The following is a 16,890-nucleotide window of genomic DNA, read 5'->3' as shown; positions in this document are numbered from 1 at the left end:
CCATGGGTGCCTTTAGGAGTTTCGAGGGGTGCCCTTGGGCAAGAGCCCCGGACTCTGATCTTTCACATTTGTTTTCAAAGTAAGTCACTTTGGGGTGTTGGGGGGGTTAGTACCCCTGGTAGGAGACATGTACTTTTTCTAGGGTAGTTTGTCCACCTTTGGTCCCCACCCTGCACTCAGCTCTCACTTGTGGCTCCTAGAAGCTGTCAGTGTGTGACAGCAGACACACCTGTGAAGCAGCTTCAACTGGCCAGCTAAAGCAAGTGAGGGTAGCTGATGGGTCAATGAGTTAGGGACTTCCCCTGCATGTGAAGATAGGTTCCAGTATATTGAGCGCATGAGACCAATAGTAGGTGCAATGGTCAATAAGCCAGTTTCTACATGTGCTGTAGAGGGAAGGTGAGGGGCAGATGACGCTCATCAACTTGGGAAGGTAGCCAACTAGAAGAAGGAAAGCTCTGATTCTAAAACCCAGCTGCCTTGCAGCTATACACATTTGTGAGAAAGGCTTTGGGAGTAAACCCCGAGGAAAAATCCATACCCACTGCCTTGCACAACATATTCTGGAGAAGAAATGGCTAAGGAATAAACCTTATACAAATCCAGAGTGTGGTTCCTAAGATGGCATTGGATGGTGTCTTGTATGCCTCCCTCCATCAACTCCTTCAATCAAGCTGGTGCCTAATGTATTGCTGTGCTTTCCTTTGAATCACATCAGCAAGGATGAGGGGTGGGTGGGTCTTGTCGTCGGGGCAGCCCAGGTCCTCCATACACGCTGCCCAGGCTTGTACCCCAGAGAGGTTACTTTGGCTCTGCTAATGCACCAAAAACAATGCAGGATGCAACAGTCAAGAAGTCACTGCTCTCTGCAGCCACAGAAAACACTTGATTCTCCAGTGGTTTGACTTTAACCCCAGAGGCGCATGCCATTGTCTCTTCAAACAGATGGATGCATGCCAGCAAAAAAGTAAGTCATTAGCTTTCCTAGAAAGACAGTTATGGGACAAAATGTGCAAGTACCTTCTAAGCAATTTATGTGAAGTGAGAGTGGTATGCCTACCTTGTGTACTGTATTTTTTACTGGCATTGAGACAGAAACAGCATTCATGTGTGTTATGTCCATAATCAGGACCAGCAAGACATAGCTGACTTCCCATGGTATACATAAGCTTATCCGAGGTGATTCTCTCTCTAATCTTGTGTTACAGTATGGCAGACATTTTCCTGTTATTCCATTCCCTGTCCAAGGCAGCCATTTTGCAACCAGGACCCCCAGCACTCTCAAAGTTCAAAATATGCCCACTAATCCAAAAAGGTTGGTGACTTCTGTTTTAAGAGACAATCTCTCTGCCTCCCTCTATTGCATGCTCAAAACTCTGTTCAAAAGCATGCTGCTGATATATACTTATATTAACATTAAAAATGGATTATAGTGTTAACTATTGCTGTGATATCATAGAATCAGCTGTAGAGTTGGAAGGGACATCTAGTCCAACCCCCTGCAATGCAGAACATATTCTTGCATGTTCTGTTGTAGACAGGGAAAATGGGGCCTGAAACGGTGGCATCTCGAAAGGTAATGCTTACAAAATGGATGAGAATCACTGGTCTATGGGAACTATAGAATACACACTCCAAACGACACATTTATGGATATATGCCTTTTAAGTTACTTGTCCTTCAATGACTGTAACCTGTGCGGCCATAACTACCAAGCCTGCTAGTCTGAACCCCTTTGTTGTACTTTTTGTGCAACAAGCACTGGTACACCTCCACTAGTTGCAAAGAACTGAAGCCCTGATGGCCTATTTAAGTGCTTGCTTGCACTAGTGCTAGCTCACAGGCTACTGTTAGAACAGCTATTTCCTCTATGGCTTCTTTGGGGTGTGCAAGATTTGATCCCGCTCACAAGCTGCTCTTGCAACTGTTTTTTTTTTAAAACAAATGAACATAAAATTAAATGCATCATTTGCATTTCCAGGAAATCGTCCCCAAGCCAACATATAATTTAATAATAATAAACACAGAACAAATTAACAATATACTGAAGGAACAGGTGCTCTAAGGCAGGAAAGCATATTAAGCTTGTTGACATGGGAGCTTAGTGACTATTTGTCCTGTGGCTTTCCTGCAGCTCCCTCTAGACCTAATTTTCCCAAGACATAGAGCTTTGGATAAGCGGCTTTCTCATCCTTCATTTTCTCTGGGGTCAGTTGGGTCTCATTCGCCTAAAACCTCGCAACACCTTCGCAAAAAGCAGTTCGGATGCAGAAGGAGCCCCTGACTCAGCAGAGCTCAAATCTTCTGGCAAATCTAAATAAAGGGTCCCTGGGCTCAAGGCGGACATGCAAGAATGCCAATCCCCTTCTCATGGCCATCACATGAATGCGCTCAGCAGAGTTCCTGTCTTGGAAGGGGATTGAAGTGCATTATGGTAATGATTAAGCTGCTTTACCCTTTTTCTTTTCTTTTTTAAATGCCTGCCTGTGTGTGTCAGGGGATTGGGGGAAGATCACAAGGACAGGCCTCTTCCATGCCAGAAAGAGGAGTGAGGGGGAAAGCGATGCCATCTTCAAACCAAGTGTTTGCAGTCAACAGAATGCAGAAAGAAGTTCTTGCAGCAGCAGTTGCTGCTGCTGCAAAACCAACAGGACAGGCTAGCAAGACGTTGGTGTCAAGAATCAGATGCCGGGATGGAGATAACAGGCAGCTGTGGTTACAGCCGCTCTAGTAATGTTGGCGTGCTATCGTGTTAAGTGAGAAGCAGTTCAAGCACATGTTACAGGGAGAGCTACAATTTCAATACACGGTAAGGCAGGCCAAGCTGTGTGTGCCTCATGACCCAGCAAGAGGAGGAGGAGGATGCTCCCATTGCTAAAGTGGTCAGGTTTTTAATAGAATTGTAGAGTTGGAAGGGAGCAATCCCCTGCTTTGCTGCAGGAAAGCAAATTAAGACAACAGTGAAATTTAAAAAACACATCCCACCCAATGTATATGTCATGAAAGACAAAGATTTAGGGTGTTTCCAACACCACATTCAGCAACTGGACCCCAGTAATTGGATTCTCAAGGAAGGAAGCTTCAAGCAGCATGAACTCACAGGCTGCTTAGCTGCTTGCTTAGTCTCCATGCAAAAAAGGAAGGGGGGAAGGGGCCCAAAATCTATTGTAAGCTACTTGCAGCAAATTGAAGATACTCCATGCATCTAAAGCTAAACCACAGGGCAAGCTGGTACAAGCCAATGGCTCACTTCAGAGAGCAGAACATATTCAAATCACTGTTATGTAGCTGTAGATGCTCAAAGTCTATGGATGCTAACAAGATATAAGGCAGTGTTGCTATGCCACAAGCAAGACACAGCCAGGGCCTTGCAGAGCCAGGCAGAGGCCCGGGCCAGGTAGATAATGTGCCCCCCTTTTTTTTTACCCTGGGGATAACTGAAGTCTTATAAATAAGTAAGTATATAAATAATTTTCACAAAAGTTATGTTGACAAATAATTTTATTTCAAGGCTTGAACCGCCACCTTTGCGCCTCCATGTTCGCCCCAGTGCATTCCCTGTGATTGTGAATATGCTGACCGAGGCCCCCTTTGGAATTGGAGGCCCGGGCCAAGTGGCCCATATGGCCCCCCCTCCTATGTCTGGACACAGCATAAACTGCTCTACATTTTGCAGCAACTGAAAGTCAGGAGGGACCTTTGATCTCTAACAGTGTTAGAGGTCTGTGTGCGTTAAGAAAAAATTATTACATGAGGAATTCAACGTGCTGCTTTTCACTGATAGAGTCTTAAATGGTTCAGGACTACAATACTTCAAGGATCGCCCCTCCCTATATGAACTAATGTGGACTTTGTGAACACCATCTGAGGACCCTTTGCACGTGCCTCCCCCATGATAAGTGCAGAAGGTGGCAACATTTGTGGAATGCTCTCCCCAGGGAGGCTCACCTGGACCTTCATGACATATCTTTAGGTGCCAGGTGAAAAATTATCTCTTCAACCAGATTAACATTCTATGGCCTTTTAAATCTGACTATGCGAATGGGTTTGTTTTGCTTTTGTTTCATTCTGCATTTTGTGTTTCAGTTTTGTATTTTTATGCTGTGAGCAGCCCCGTGATCTTCAGATGAAGGGTGGTATACAAATTCAAAAATATATTGTAAGCTTTTTATTTGCAACTGGTACAACAGTCCACGGCAGAAAATGGATCTCTGCCTGAGAGAACTTTGACCTAGGAGCAGATGAGTGAGAGAAGAGGGTTCTCTACAGTCACAAAAGGGTGATGCACATGAGAGTCAGTGGGAAAACATGCTCTTGCTTGTACTCAGATAAGGCTAAATAATGTGCCCAAGGCTAAAGTGTGCCCTGGCCATCAGCTGAAGTTCCATGCCACTTTGTGCCTTAGCTCTATATTTAGATAGGAAGCTATTTTAACGATGCAACATTTCTCGAATGCCTAGAAATAAAAGGCAATGAAGATAAGTCTTTCTGCAGTAGACCAAAGTTTAGCACAGGGGAAATCATCAGCCTTAATGTAGGCTGGTTTGAAAACTTAGCTACATGTGTCAAGAAAGGGTCCTGTTCTGTTCTGTGGTTATGTCACAGATTGGGGTGTGTGGTTTCCATTAATCTGTTGCATCTTTAAGTTTGAAAATCCTCTCCACAAGACCACTATAGAAAGGGCTGGATGGGCTGATCACTACTTTCTGTTCAGTCCCAGCAAATATATCTTTACCCGCTAGACTACACTGACCAGACCAGGATCAATCTAATTTGGAAGCAAAGAAAGACAACTGGAGAAACTGCATGCTCATACTTAAGCCCCCAAACCAGTTTCATGCCAGCCAGGGATTTGTTTGCTTTTTCTAAGTTCCAGCCAAGCAGAGGAAATAGCTGATGTTGTTTCCATCAGGGTGGAAGAAAAATAAATCATTGGTTGCCTACAGGGTCTTGACCTAGTGATGGCTGCACCAATCTTTCATTAAGATGCCATTCCCTAGGCACACAAGACAGCATGCAAAACTAAGTATTGGAACAAGTGAATTTGCTTTCTTAATGCAGTTTGTTCCAATAAAAGATCTGGGGATTTGTAGATATAAAGGGAGCATGTGTGCACTTGGCTGTTTGAAAATGCTATTTAAAAATAGGTGGGCTTCTGCAACTTGGCAGTAAGACCCCATCTTTTTTCCCTGACTCACTTCCCTCCCCAAAGAGCTACAGGATTCACAGGTCAGTATCTTCGTTCTCCAAATTATAAAAAGCTTGTTCGTGTTCCAGTATCAGACCACTGTAAATTGTTTTACAACATCAACGTGTTTGTGTTTTAATCTGCTGGAAGCCACTCAGAGTGGTTTGGGCAGCCCAGTCAAATAGGCAGCATATAAATTTACTGATTCTTTCTTCCAAGTTGGTCTACAACCCAAATTCTACTGGTGCTCACTCACTCAGTATCTAGCCAACGCTCCTAAGTGCGGTGCAAATTTTTATCCAAGCAGTGGTGGGAGGATAAGGAATATTTAACCCTCATACCTCTTTCCGCCTGCTGTCATTGCCTTAAAAATTAATATAAAAATCCAGAGGGAGATTCAGTCACAGATCTCTTGTGCAACATGCAGGTGTGTGTTGTTCCAAAAATACTAGGAAAAAAGAAACTTGAAACCAGAAAATTCTCTATATTGCATAAGCCTTTCACCTAACCACCTTAAGATGGAACATTCATGACTGACATTCAGCACTCATAGTGGATACCAACCCAGAACTGGCCGAAAGAACAATCCTGAAAAAAAGAAAAAAGGTATTAGTTTCTCTACGAGCAGAGCATAAATATCCTAGGCAACTGAGAAAGATGAGGGGGGAAATGGATGAGGGATAGTGAACTGGCCTCAAGTTTAAGAATAGCCTAGAAATAAACGGGCCAGGCTGGTGAAGAGGAATGTTTATGATAGCTGCCTATGATGGAATTTGGTCGGGAGATGAACGAGAGTCATTTCACATTGCTATTAAAAGACATCCTTGACCTATGCAAGATTCACATTGGAATTCTTCCTTTTAGTAGAAACTTGCCCTAAAGGCATGAACACTTAATCCAGGATGCTCTGCTGTTCTCAGCTATCCTAGTACTAGTTGCAGAGAGCAAGCTCAGCACTCTCCTCTCTCTCTCTCCCTCCCTCCCTTCGAATATTTCCTTCTTTTTATTCTGGTGCTGCAGAATCAAGGAATGCCACAGAACAGTCCCTTGGCATCTCCACAGTGGCAACCTATATGGGAGAGGGGAAGGAAAGAAAATAGCCAGAATCTGGTCCTCACAGTGATCAACCAGATGCCCAAGGAAAGCCTGCAGAAGCAGGACCTAAGCACAATAGCACTCTCCCCATCTGTGATAGCCAGCAACGGGTATACAGAGGCCTGCTGCCCCCAATACTGGAGGGGCTAGCTCAGTTGGTAGAGCACGAGACTTCAAATCTCAGGGTTGTTGGTTCGAGCCATAACCATATTTGCAAGGGGTTGGACTAGATGACCCTTGAGGTCCCTTCCAACTCTACAATTCTAGTACATGGCAATGATGACTAGTAGCCATTGATAGTCTTATCCTTCATTAATTTGCCTAGCTTCCTTTTACATATTTTTGGGGGGGGTGGCTGGGAAGCAGCCACATTGAAAACGATTTAATGGAACAAGCTGCAAGTAAATACTTTTCATTGGTTTCATTTGTGCAGTTGCAGCAGCTACAGAAGGAAGCTTGGCGGTATCTCTTTCCCAACCTCCTTGCCTTTGTAAGCAGTAAAGCTATTAAAGAAAATTACGGGGAGATTTCTGACCTCTAGATGCTCTGGTTTCCTTTTTAAGACAATTGCTTGAGCTATCTAGTTTACTCTGAGGCACTTATGTTTGGAGCCAAGGCAGCAAACAAGTTGGGATTTAATTTTTATTTTTAACACCCTTGTACACGACCTGGTAGAATGGAGCAGTTTCTTCTTCTCTCCTGCATGCCCACAACCTAGAATTCTATTTTATAAAATCTGATAGATTTATCTGTCCAGTATTTGAAATTTTTTAAAACATATTTTCCCACTTGCTTATTGCTGTTTGATTTTTGAGGTTGGATCTTCTCCCCGCCTTTTTTTCTTTTGCTAAGGAGAGCAATTCTGCTTAACAATGGACTGTTATCAGCACTTCTTAGCTTTGTACCAGTTAGACTATCACTCAGTGGCGAGGCTGTAACCACAGGAATGTGACAAGAAGCAAACCTGTCGCTCAAGAATGGAGATACAAGCATTGCACATTGCTAAATACTAGCAGTACACAAAGGCCCCATATCTGTCTTACTTGTGTTACTTCTAAATCTACAGGTTACAGAGAAGGCAAAATAAGCACTAGTCTTAATCAGAATAACTTTTTCTGAATGCTATAAAAAGAAAACATTTCATATATCAATTTCTGTTAGTCAAACGATTTGCTTGTTTCAAAATTAGTAGTGCATACAATGTAATGGTTCAGATGTCAAGACAGAAAAGGTAGTTTGTTTGGCAATAGAGAGGCTGTTGGCTTTTGAATGTTACATTACTCCCTTTCTATGTTTCAGGCTAGATCTGCAGAACTGGATTCCTGCCCAGCAACCTGGCCTACAGAAGCAAAAGAGGACAGATGTACTCAGTTACTAACCTTCCCAGGCGCAACCTATCACAGACATCAAGATAAAGGTGTGCTATTTCCACACCTTGAGCTGCTCACTTCAGTACATTTGTTAGCGGAATCTTATCTGTTGGAACAGTCTGTCATTAGAGCCAATACAGAAGTGTTTGGGTTTGAAGACTCATCTGCCTATTACCAGTATATATATATATGTATGTATTTACATATTCCCCAAGCAGGATCCCAGGTCCTAAAAGGGCCAGTACAGTCATACCTTGGGTTGAAGTAGCTTCGGGATGAATATTTTCAGGTTGCGCTCCGTGCCGACCCGGAAGTAATGGAGCGGGTTACTTCCGGGTTTCGCTGCTCGCGCATGTGCAGAAATGGCAAATCGCAACCCGCAGACACGAGTTGCATTTGCTTCAGGATGCGAACGGGGCTCCGGAACGGATCCCGTTCGCATCCTAAAGTTCCCACCCACAGAGGATGCTGCCCATTGCAGCTCTGCATGAGTAGCTGCTCCAGGAATGCCTCCTTCCAGTCAGGAAGCCTGCCTAGAACAGAAATTTGTGTTCCTAGGGTGCAGATTCCACTGAAAGTTTAAGAATGTGTCTTTAAAAGGGGTGTGGGGAGAGTTATTAGGAGCTTGTGAAACTGATCCAATATGTAATTAACCAGGCAAAATTCAAGTCAGGGGTGTGTGCTCAAAGCTGGGAGTTTTTTTAGTCCCCAGTTAGGCAACATTATTGACTTCAGCTACCTCTTGCAAGTTTAAAACTGCACTTATTAAATGCATTTATTAACAAGCAGGTAGCCACAATGAAAGATTTCTATGCAGTTATATCCAAGACTCTCCCAGTGCCTTAAGTTGTGGTACGATGAGTGAATAGTGCCATCAAGTGATCCAAGGAGGATCCAAGCACAAGAGCACTCGCCTCTGCCTGTGGGTTCCAGCAAGTGGTATTCACAAGCATGACTGCCTCCACCTGTGGCAGAAGGGGTATTCCATGTCACTGAAGGTACCTGGGCTTCTAGTGACAAAGATGGAGACAGGAGCATTGCCAAGCTACATATCTGATGCCTCCGGGTTAGTACACCCCCATTCAGAAAAGCTGACTGCCTTATCTTCAGCACCCACAACCACTCATCTAGATGTCCTCTATATTGGCAGGATTCACCTGTTCTATATACCCTGAAGAACACAGGATCAGGCTTTGTATGTACAATGTGCTTTACAATAATCTTTGCCGATCCTTATATAAGTTTTGCAGTCCAGACCATTCTTAACCCAGTATTACTAAAACGGGTATTGGTTTGTTCAGGATGATTGGCAAAATGAATCAACTGCTAAGCTTCACTCCAAATTGTTGCTTAGCTCAAAAACCAGTGTTCCCCAGAAACCAGAGGCCTTTCTCCTGGGCATGGTCGGCCAATTGGTGCCAAAGAAGGACAGAACTTTTTTTATGTATGCCACAACAGCAGCAAGAATACTTATTGCAAAATACTGGAAGACACAAGATCTACCCACTCTGGAAGAATGGCAGATGGTGATGGACTATATGGGACTGGCAGAAATGACCGGCAGAATCCGAGACCAGGGAAAAGAGTCGGCGGAAGAAGACTGGAAGAAATTTAAAGGCTACTTACAGAAATATTGTAAAATTAATGAATGTTAGAATGATGTTGGACAGAAATTAAGTGCTTTCCAGCTGTAATGCTTAAGAGAATATGAAAAAAAGGGTTTAGAAATAAGTAAAAACTAATGGTGAGGATTTGCTGAACTAACAATTTGAATTTGAATACAAGAAAGGGAGGTATGAGGAGGTCTGGAAAATAAGTTAAAAGAAAATAAGTAATGGAAATTCTATGTGTTTTTAGTTGTTTTTATTTTTGTATTTTTGTTGTTTTTTCTTTTTGTTCTACATTGTATTATTTTTGAAAACTTTAATAAATATTCTATATATATATATATATAAAAACCAGTGTTCCCCACTGGTCTATGTTTGCTTTCACAAAGCCGGCCTGGTGCTTTGGTGTTGAATGGCTATATAATTACCTCCAGGATCAGAGGCCTCTTAATGCATTGGAGAACAACAGGAAGTAGCTTGTTTTCTGCTCGAGGGCTTCCCATAGGCTGTTGTGGGAAAGAGGATGCCTATGGTGTGACCCAGCAGGATTCTTTATGTTCCCAAAGAGCTTCACCTACAAAGTAGACATCCACCTGCACCCTTGCTAAATTAAAATACAGTTTCATGAATGAAGAGTGGAAGCCATTCTAAATGCCAAAAGAAACAGTAGCAACACAAATTAGCTGGGGATGCCAGTGTGTTCCTGACACTAAAATAGATAATTCATTTTATCTTTACATTTTATTACAGGCATTTTTACCCCTCTCTCCAGTCATGTTCCCAGGATGGCTATAGTTGCAATGGTTTGTAGCCACTGGTGCATGTATCTGAGTGCAACTGACATCCACTCGTGCACCAGGACTTTCACTTCATAATGCTACCCCCTCCTTCAGCTCAGTGCATGCTCTCACTAAGAATCTGCTGCAGAGTGTTGGAAGACCCTCTGGAGCAGATTTGGGGGTATGTGTGGGAGAAGAGGAGGAGGAGGGGAAATCATTGCATGACCTGGTCTGAACAAAGACATTGGATTCTTATCTCATTATACATGACAAAGCCATTTTTCACCTTCTCACCCCTTGCTTTTTCCTGTAAGACCTATTGCAGTCGTTAAGAGTGTCAACAGGCTCATCACAGCTATCTGCCAATCACCCATTCCCACCACCCTTCTGAGTAATACCCCTCCCCACCTTCTCACTATATAGAAGGGTCTGGTGACTTCTGTTTCAGTGTATCTGAAGAAGTGTGCATGCACACGAAAGCTCATACCAAGAACTAACTTAGTTGGTCTTTAAGGTGCTACTGGAAGGAATTTTTTTATTTTGCATTGCATGAAAGTCCAGTAAACGTAATAATTGAGAACAAATACATTTATACTGCTGTAGTCATGACTCATGGACTAAAAAACATTGATCACACCTGAAATTTTTCATTGTTAGTTTATTGCAATGTGAACCAGTTATTATGAATTCTTGACACATGGAACTTCTGAACATATAACTTGGTTTTATGTCGCAGCTCAATACAGTACAATAAAATCTGTTTATACAAAATACTCTATTGGCTTTATAAACAAACATATTCTAAAGTATGAAAATACCCTGACCTGTTCCTTTTTGTACAATTTTAGAGCAGAATGCAATTACAAAAAAAATATTTAAAAATCCAAAACCTAAGCAAACAAGACAACAGAAAAGGATTTCACAGTGCATTGTGTAATACTGGCAAGAGAGTTCCAGAAACTTTTTTAAAAAAACAAAAAACCCAACAAGGTTACTTGTCAGAATCTACATATTTGGGGTGAACAAATGAAAAACACAAAATCAATTTGTTCAGCTTTATTTGCATAAACCAAAAGTGTGGGCCAGTTATTAGAACTACTATTTGCGTAACATTCTAAGAAAGCAGACTTGAGTTTCCACAAAATGGTAAGAATTCTCACTTCAGTATGAGCTTTGACAAGGCAAGAGTTTCACAGAGAAGTAATTTACCTTCGATTAAAAAAAAATGTAGGATACACAGTGAAGGAGAATCAAAGGTTTAAAACTTGTTAATCAATTTCCTACCCTTTAATGAAAAACGCTGGCATTAGTAAGTGGAGGGAAACTAATAGAAATGGGGTGTCTATTCTATCCCCCCCCCAAGATGCTATTGGACAACAACTCCCATTATCCCTCACCATTCACCATGCTGGGAGATACCGAAGGGAGCTGGAGTCTATCAGCATCTGGGGAGCCACTGATTAGCCACCCCTGCCAGAGCATTGTGTTATATTTAGCGTCTAAGGATGTGTATTGCATGGACTTTTTGTGGGGACTGACAAATTATTGCTAAGTGTTACTAATCATAATTCATTTCACCACTCATATTAGCAAACTTTCTGGTGCTGAAAGCTTGTAGTTGCATATTTTCCTACAATCTGCCTACCTGTCAAAGGACAAACTCATGACATCACATATTACACGTTACAGGGATAGTTGCTGTTATTAACTCTTCACAAAACAAGCCACACAAATGTGTGCTATTCACCCCAAAGGATCTGAAGGGTCCTCCTTGTTACAACTTGAGGCCAATCACAAGATAAAAGCTCTAAGTACAAAGTCTGTAGCTGTAAGTGGAAATGTGGGAAGGAGAAACTGATGTGCCACACAGCAAACCTGCTTTTAGGTCGCACAAAGCAGTCCCTGCAGAGGAACCTCCGGTGCTTATGGCTTATTACGAAACTGCTAAATCAAAGGCACAGGAAGTTCCTGTGCAGATGATCATCAAAATACACTACCCTAGAAGGGAAAAACCCAACAGAATTTCAATTTATCTGGCCAAAAATTTGAGAACACCAAGAACACCCATTAATACTTAAAACACCAGCTGTTTGTAATGGAACACTATTTTGCAGGAAAACAAGAAGCAACCACTGCACAAATTCACAGAATCACAGAATTGTAGAGCCGGAATTTGGTTCATATTAAGCTGGGTTCAGATTCCCAGAACACGCTTAAAAATCTATTTATTTTCCATATCCTAAAAAGACAAATGCAATACCACAATATTATGAACTTTATACATTGAGGCTAGAACAAGACATTAGAATATTTGCGTCTCCCACCAAAAACAAAGAGCATCTTCTCTTCCTCCCTAATAGTACAAAACATACAACAAGGTCATTATGCTAAGGGCTTCCTGGCCATTGCAAGCAGCAACCAATGAAACTGAGTAGTGTGGGACTAACAAGGAGCCCAATGGCACATGCAATGCATTTTGTATTACTAGACATTACCAGAGGAGACATTGTTGTTTTCAGTGTTCCCCACATATCTTTCTGGCCTAAACATCAAGCAAGGTGCTAATGTTCACTTCGGCAGTCACACACTGAAACACACACTGTTCACACACACAAGCATCAGGTACATTCCAAGAAAATTGTGCTTCTGTTACTTATACTCCTCTACAGGTTTTCACAAGACTGGGTGACTCACAACAGCATGTCTTAGACTGAAATTCTATATATACGCTAATCTGTAAGTGAGTCCCATTGAACTATGTGGGCTCAGTTATTGGAACTTAACTTTACAACCCACAGAGATCATTTGCCTCTATCTTCTAACTAGATGACTCACAAGATATATGTCAATATACTTGTGCACTTTGGAATGTGGCTATGAAAAATCGTTGAAAGTAGCATGAAAAACTACCAACATTTGATGGGTGAATGAGATGGTGCAAGTTTATTTGAAAAAGTAAATGTCTTACAGGATTATTTATTAACTTTTAGTAGCATTTATGACTAGCAAGAGGCTCTGCTATCCTCCCAAGTGTGGTTTTCACTCCCACTAATAAAAATGAATAAATATATACAAAGGATTCTCCCATCTTTTACCAAATTGCAGCTGAGCAGCTACATCTCATTTCGAATTCTTAGCCCATTTGAAGTAAGTTGCCACATCAGAAAGCACAAGGAACTGAGAAAAAGTAATGCCTCTGTTCAGCTTTTCCACCAATCTATCCTTGGATTAGAAAGAAGTATCTACTCAACAGTTTAGCTAGTGCTGAGATACTATTCTCTGAGCATTAATCTCCACAAAATGGGGTACCAGATTTCATCGCCACCCAGTCAGATCACTACTTACAAGATGAGAATGAAAATGAATCCCTTTGGAAGTGGTGGGGTTAGTAAGCAAGCAGCTGTGCTTAGGGTGACACCCTTAGTCTTTCCTATTCCAAAGCTAGCTCAGACACTGAATGAGTCAAACGGGTATGGAAAAACTGTATAAATGAGGGTTCTCTCAATGCACAAGGCATGTGCAAAGTAACCAACTCAACTACTTGCACAGATACCCGTTTCATTTTGAAATGTTTTCTCAAGGCAGACATCCTAGGCTGATGACAACCAGTAAGTAAAGTAATGGTGACTAGAAAGTAGGCTTGACTCCATAATATGTCAAGTGAAAGACAGTGGAAATGTCTCTTTGCATATTTTATTCAAATGGCGAGAACTCACATTTAACCAAGAAGGGACTTTAACAAAACGAAACAACTCACAACAATGAGAAAAGTTTTCAAAAACTGTTAGAAACACAATCAAGCTGGCATGTACCTGGAATCTAGAAACAGCAGGACTGCAATAATATTGATTAAAACTCCACCAACCTTTTCATCACCTATGCTCCAAAGCTACTGTATTTGTACTTCTACCAAGTCTGGCCGTAACAGAATTTAGAAGCATGTGAAGTAGTGTTTATTTAACACCCAACCTTGAAACCTACTGCATAAAAAGTAGTCAAGATATCCTTTACAGATATAGCCTAAGCAGACTACAAAATTCTAAGTGGAACAGTTTGTAGAACTAAGGTAAGGCATTTCCAGCAGAACAGCCTAAATGTGGAAGCTCTAAGGCACATATTAGTACATTCACATTACTGTTAAAAAAGCCAGAGTATAAAAATTTCCCTCCCTCCCCACCCAATACCCAATAAAAAGATGGCACTGCCCATTGAGCTCTGCTACTGTCAAATGCTGATAAAAAGACAATTTGCAGCTTTTAAAAAAATCACCTGATTTATAAACGTCTCCCCACTGTTCACTACCAACAGTGCTCCCCACACCCAAGCACAACATATCATATTGATAATCTTTCATCATGCCCTCCTGGATTTAAGATACCAGTCTCTCTCACATGTGGCTATCCTCCTCTTTCACACTATCTTCTGTGCTTTTCTGAGGCAGACTGGCCACATCATTACTGGGTTCTTTTTGTTTTTCAGCCTCATCAATGTTGGTTTCTTCTTCTTTCGCTTCAGCCCTCTGCTTGTCCTCAGCCTTCTGCTCTTTTGCCAGCATCCGGTAATTGATGCCCATTCCAATAAACAGGAAGATCCCAGAGACAATCAAGATGATGCCACACGCCCAGTAGGTGTATTTGTAGTCACCATACATATCATTGAGTTTACCTAATAGGACAAGAAAGGGGGGGGGGGAGTACATTAAAAGATCATTAGCGTTTTACTTCACGGCTAGACAAGAAAGTCTCTGCCTTAAAACCAAGGAGTGTGGGAACATCCTCCTCTCCCTTTTTAGGTTATTTCCTACACAGGTAAAAAAATCCATATGTTTTAAGCTGGATCAGCTCCACCATAAATATGTAATACAGGGATATGGGAACTGTACCACAGGCTGATGAGATCACTGTTCTGGCATTTGCAAAGTGCCAGAAGCAACATAATTCTGACTCTGGAGGAGAAGGAAATCTTTTTCAGAATGAAGGCCCTATTCCCATCTGGACCACCTTCTGCGTACAACTTGCCTTTGGTAGGTGAGACCAGATACAAAAGTGGGCAAGGCAACAAATGCAAATGTTATCTTCGTAGCATAGGCTAGTTTCACCACACACCCCTCTATCGAGGCAACTGAGGACACATTCCAGCCAGGCAAAAACACTCAAGGAGGGTATGGAGTAGGGCTGCAGAGGGGTATTGCCTGGGGAGAGTTCAGCAGGCCAGATAGAGAGGTTTGGAGGGCAGCAACTGGCCCCCAGAACTAACTGACCAACCTTCTTGCCCCCTTCTCTCTCACCAAAAGACAAATGCATCCCCATACACAGCCTTCTGCAAGAGAAATACAGAAAATACTCTTACCTAGGAGAGGGGGTCCCAAAAGAACAGGGCAGCATTCCACAATAGTCACCAAACCAACAGCACTGGAGAACCGTTGCGCTCCAACTAGATCCATCAGTGTTTCAAACAAGACAGAGCTGAGCCAGCCAAAGGCAAATCCGAAAAACCCAGCATAGATGCAAAAGCCGGCATAGGTGGTGGATATAGGGGCCAAAAGGTGGCACACTCCATTATAAACTACAGACACAGCAAAGAAGTACTGGATCCTGGGCCTCACCCACTTGGTGTTTGCTACCAAGCCCATGGATGGCCTGGCAACCATATCTACAAAGGCTAGAATGGAGAGCAAAAAGGCAGCAGATTCTTTAGAGAAATGCATACTCTTCCCATAATTACTGAGAAAGACTAATGGAGTAAAGAGTCCAAAAAACATGACCACGTTGCCAAACAGGTAGAGCAAGAAGCCACGGTGCGTGAAGAGAGACAAATCCAAAAACTTGTTAACAGTCCCCAGAACTGTGCTTTTCTGCTTTTTAGACTTCCCAGCAATAAGGTCTGCGCTGACATCTCCTGCACCATCTTCTTTTGCCCCTGCTTTCCCAGCCTCCTGCAACACTTCCTTAACTTCTTTCTTTGGCGGCTCCGGCTTGGGACCTATCGGTCTCATCAGAGACCCAGCAACACAACAGTTCAGCAAGAGGCCCCCGAGGATTAAGAAGCTTCCTCTCCATCCAAAAATGCTATAGAAATACTGGTTCAGGGGAGCCAGTGTAGACAAGAACACAGGACTGCCTGCCATAGCCAGTCCATTAGCCAACGGGCGCTTCTTGTAGAAGTACTTGCCAATCATGGTCAGGGCTGGGTTTAAATTAAATGCAAGTCCAAGGCCTGGGAACAGAAAAAAAAGTTGAATTAAGGGTATGAGAATGGTAGCTCTGCAAATCCACTGCTTTAAAGAACATATTTACTGAAGCAGGCTGAGTGAGAGAAACTGGGTCTGTGTACTCTTATTTGCTGTTTTGAGCTACTAAGAAGGTGGGGGTGTGATTTTCTGACTCAGCTTCTACACTATTGACGTATGTATGAAACAGAGATTCAAAGGATTTAAGGTATAGGCGATTGAGGTTATTAAACAAAAACAAAAAACAAGCACACGCTGAAAGAGCCAAGACACTAAATAGTGTAGGGATAGACTGTGAGTTAGGGGTTCATACCTGACAAGTGCCCCATTTGTTTCCCAGAAGGGACACCTGCAAGGTAAGAAGCAGTGCTGTGCTTTGCAGTCAAACTCCAAGGTTGGAAGAGGTGGTTATTATATGCTGCATCTTCCATGCAGAGCTTCAAAATGAGACGTCAACACAGACACTGCTGCTGCCGCTTTGCCGGTGAGTCTTGGGGAGGACCGCTCCCCCTGCAAGCCCATTCTCCACCTTGGGCCTGGGGGCGGGCCCCAGACTCCATCTCAGCATATAAGGCTTCAAGGAGGCCTTGGAACACCACTGCTGCCGCTTCGCCGTGCGTGT

At 42.6% G+C, this 16,890-nt stretch overlaps 1 protein-coding gene across 3 annotated transcripts in view; it reads right to left on the bottom strand.

Annotated features, from left to right (window-relative positions):
• Positions 1–10,679: 10,679 nt before the first annotated feature.
• Positions 10,680–16,890, bottom strand: part of SLC16A1 (solute carrier family 16 member 1) — a 49,265-nt gene continuing 43,054 nt past the window's right edge. For all 3 annotated transcript variants that reach the window (XM_081864995.1, XM_081864994.1, XM_081864996.1), the window contains exons 4-5: positions 15,389–16,255; positions 10,680–14,704 (exon numbers count right to left, since the gene is read on the bottom strand). In XM_081864995.1, coding sequence (XP_081721121.1) covers positions 14,427–14,704; positions 15,389–16,255 — 1,145 coding nt within the window. In that variant the 3' untranslated portion in view covers positions 10,680–14,426. The remainder of the gene's footprint in view (positions 14,705–15,388; positions 16,256–16,890) is intronic.

The sequence above is a fragment of the Podarcis erhardii genome (genome assembly GCF_964252035.2).
Source record: "Podarcis erhardii genome assembly, chromosome: 6".
In the NCBI taxonomy this organism is placed as follows: domain Eukaryota; kingdom Metazoa; phylum Chordata; class Lepidosauria; order Squamata; family Lacertidae; genus Podarcis; species Podarcis erhardii.
The sequence above is the reverse complement of the archived record's forward strand: the minus strand, read 5'-3'. Positions and strand labels throughout refer to the sequence as shown.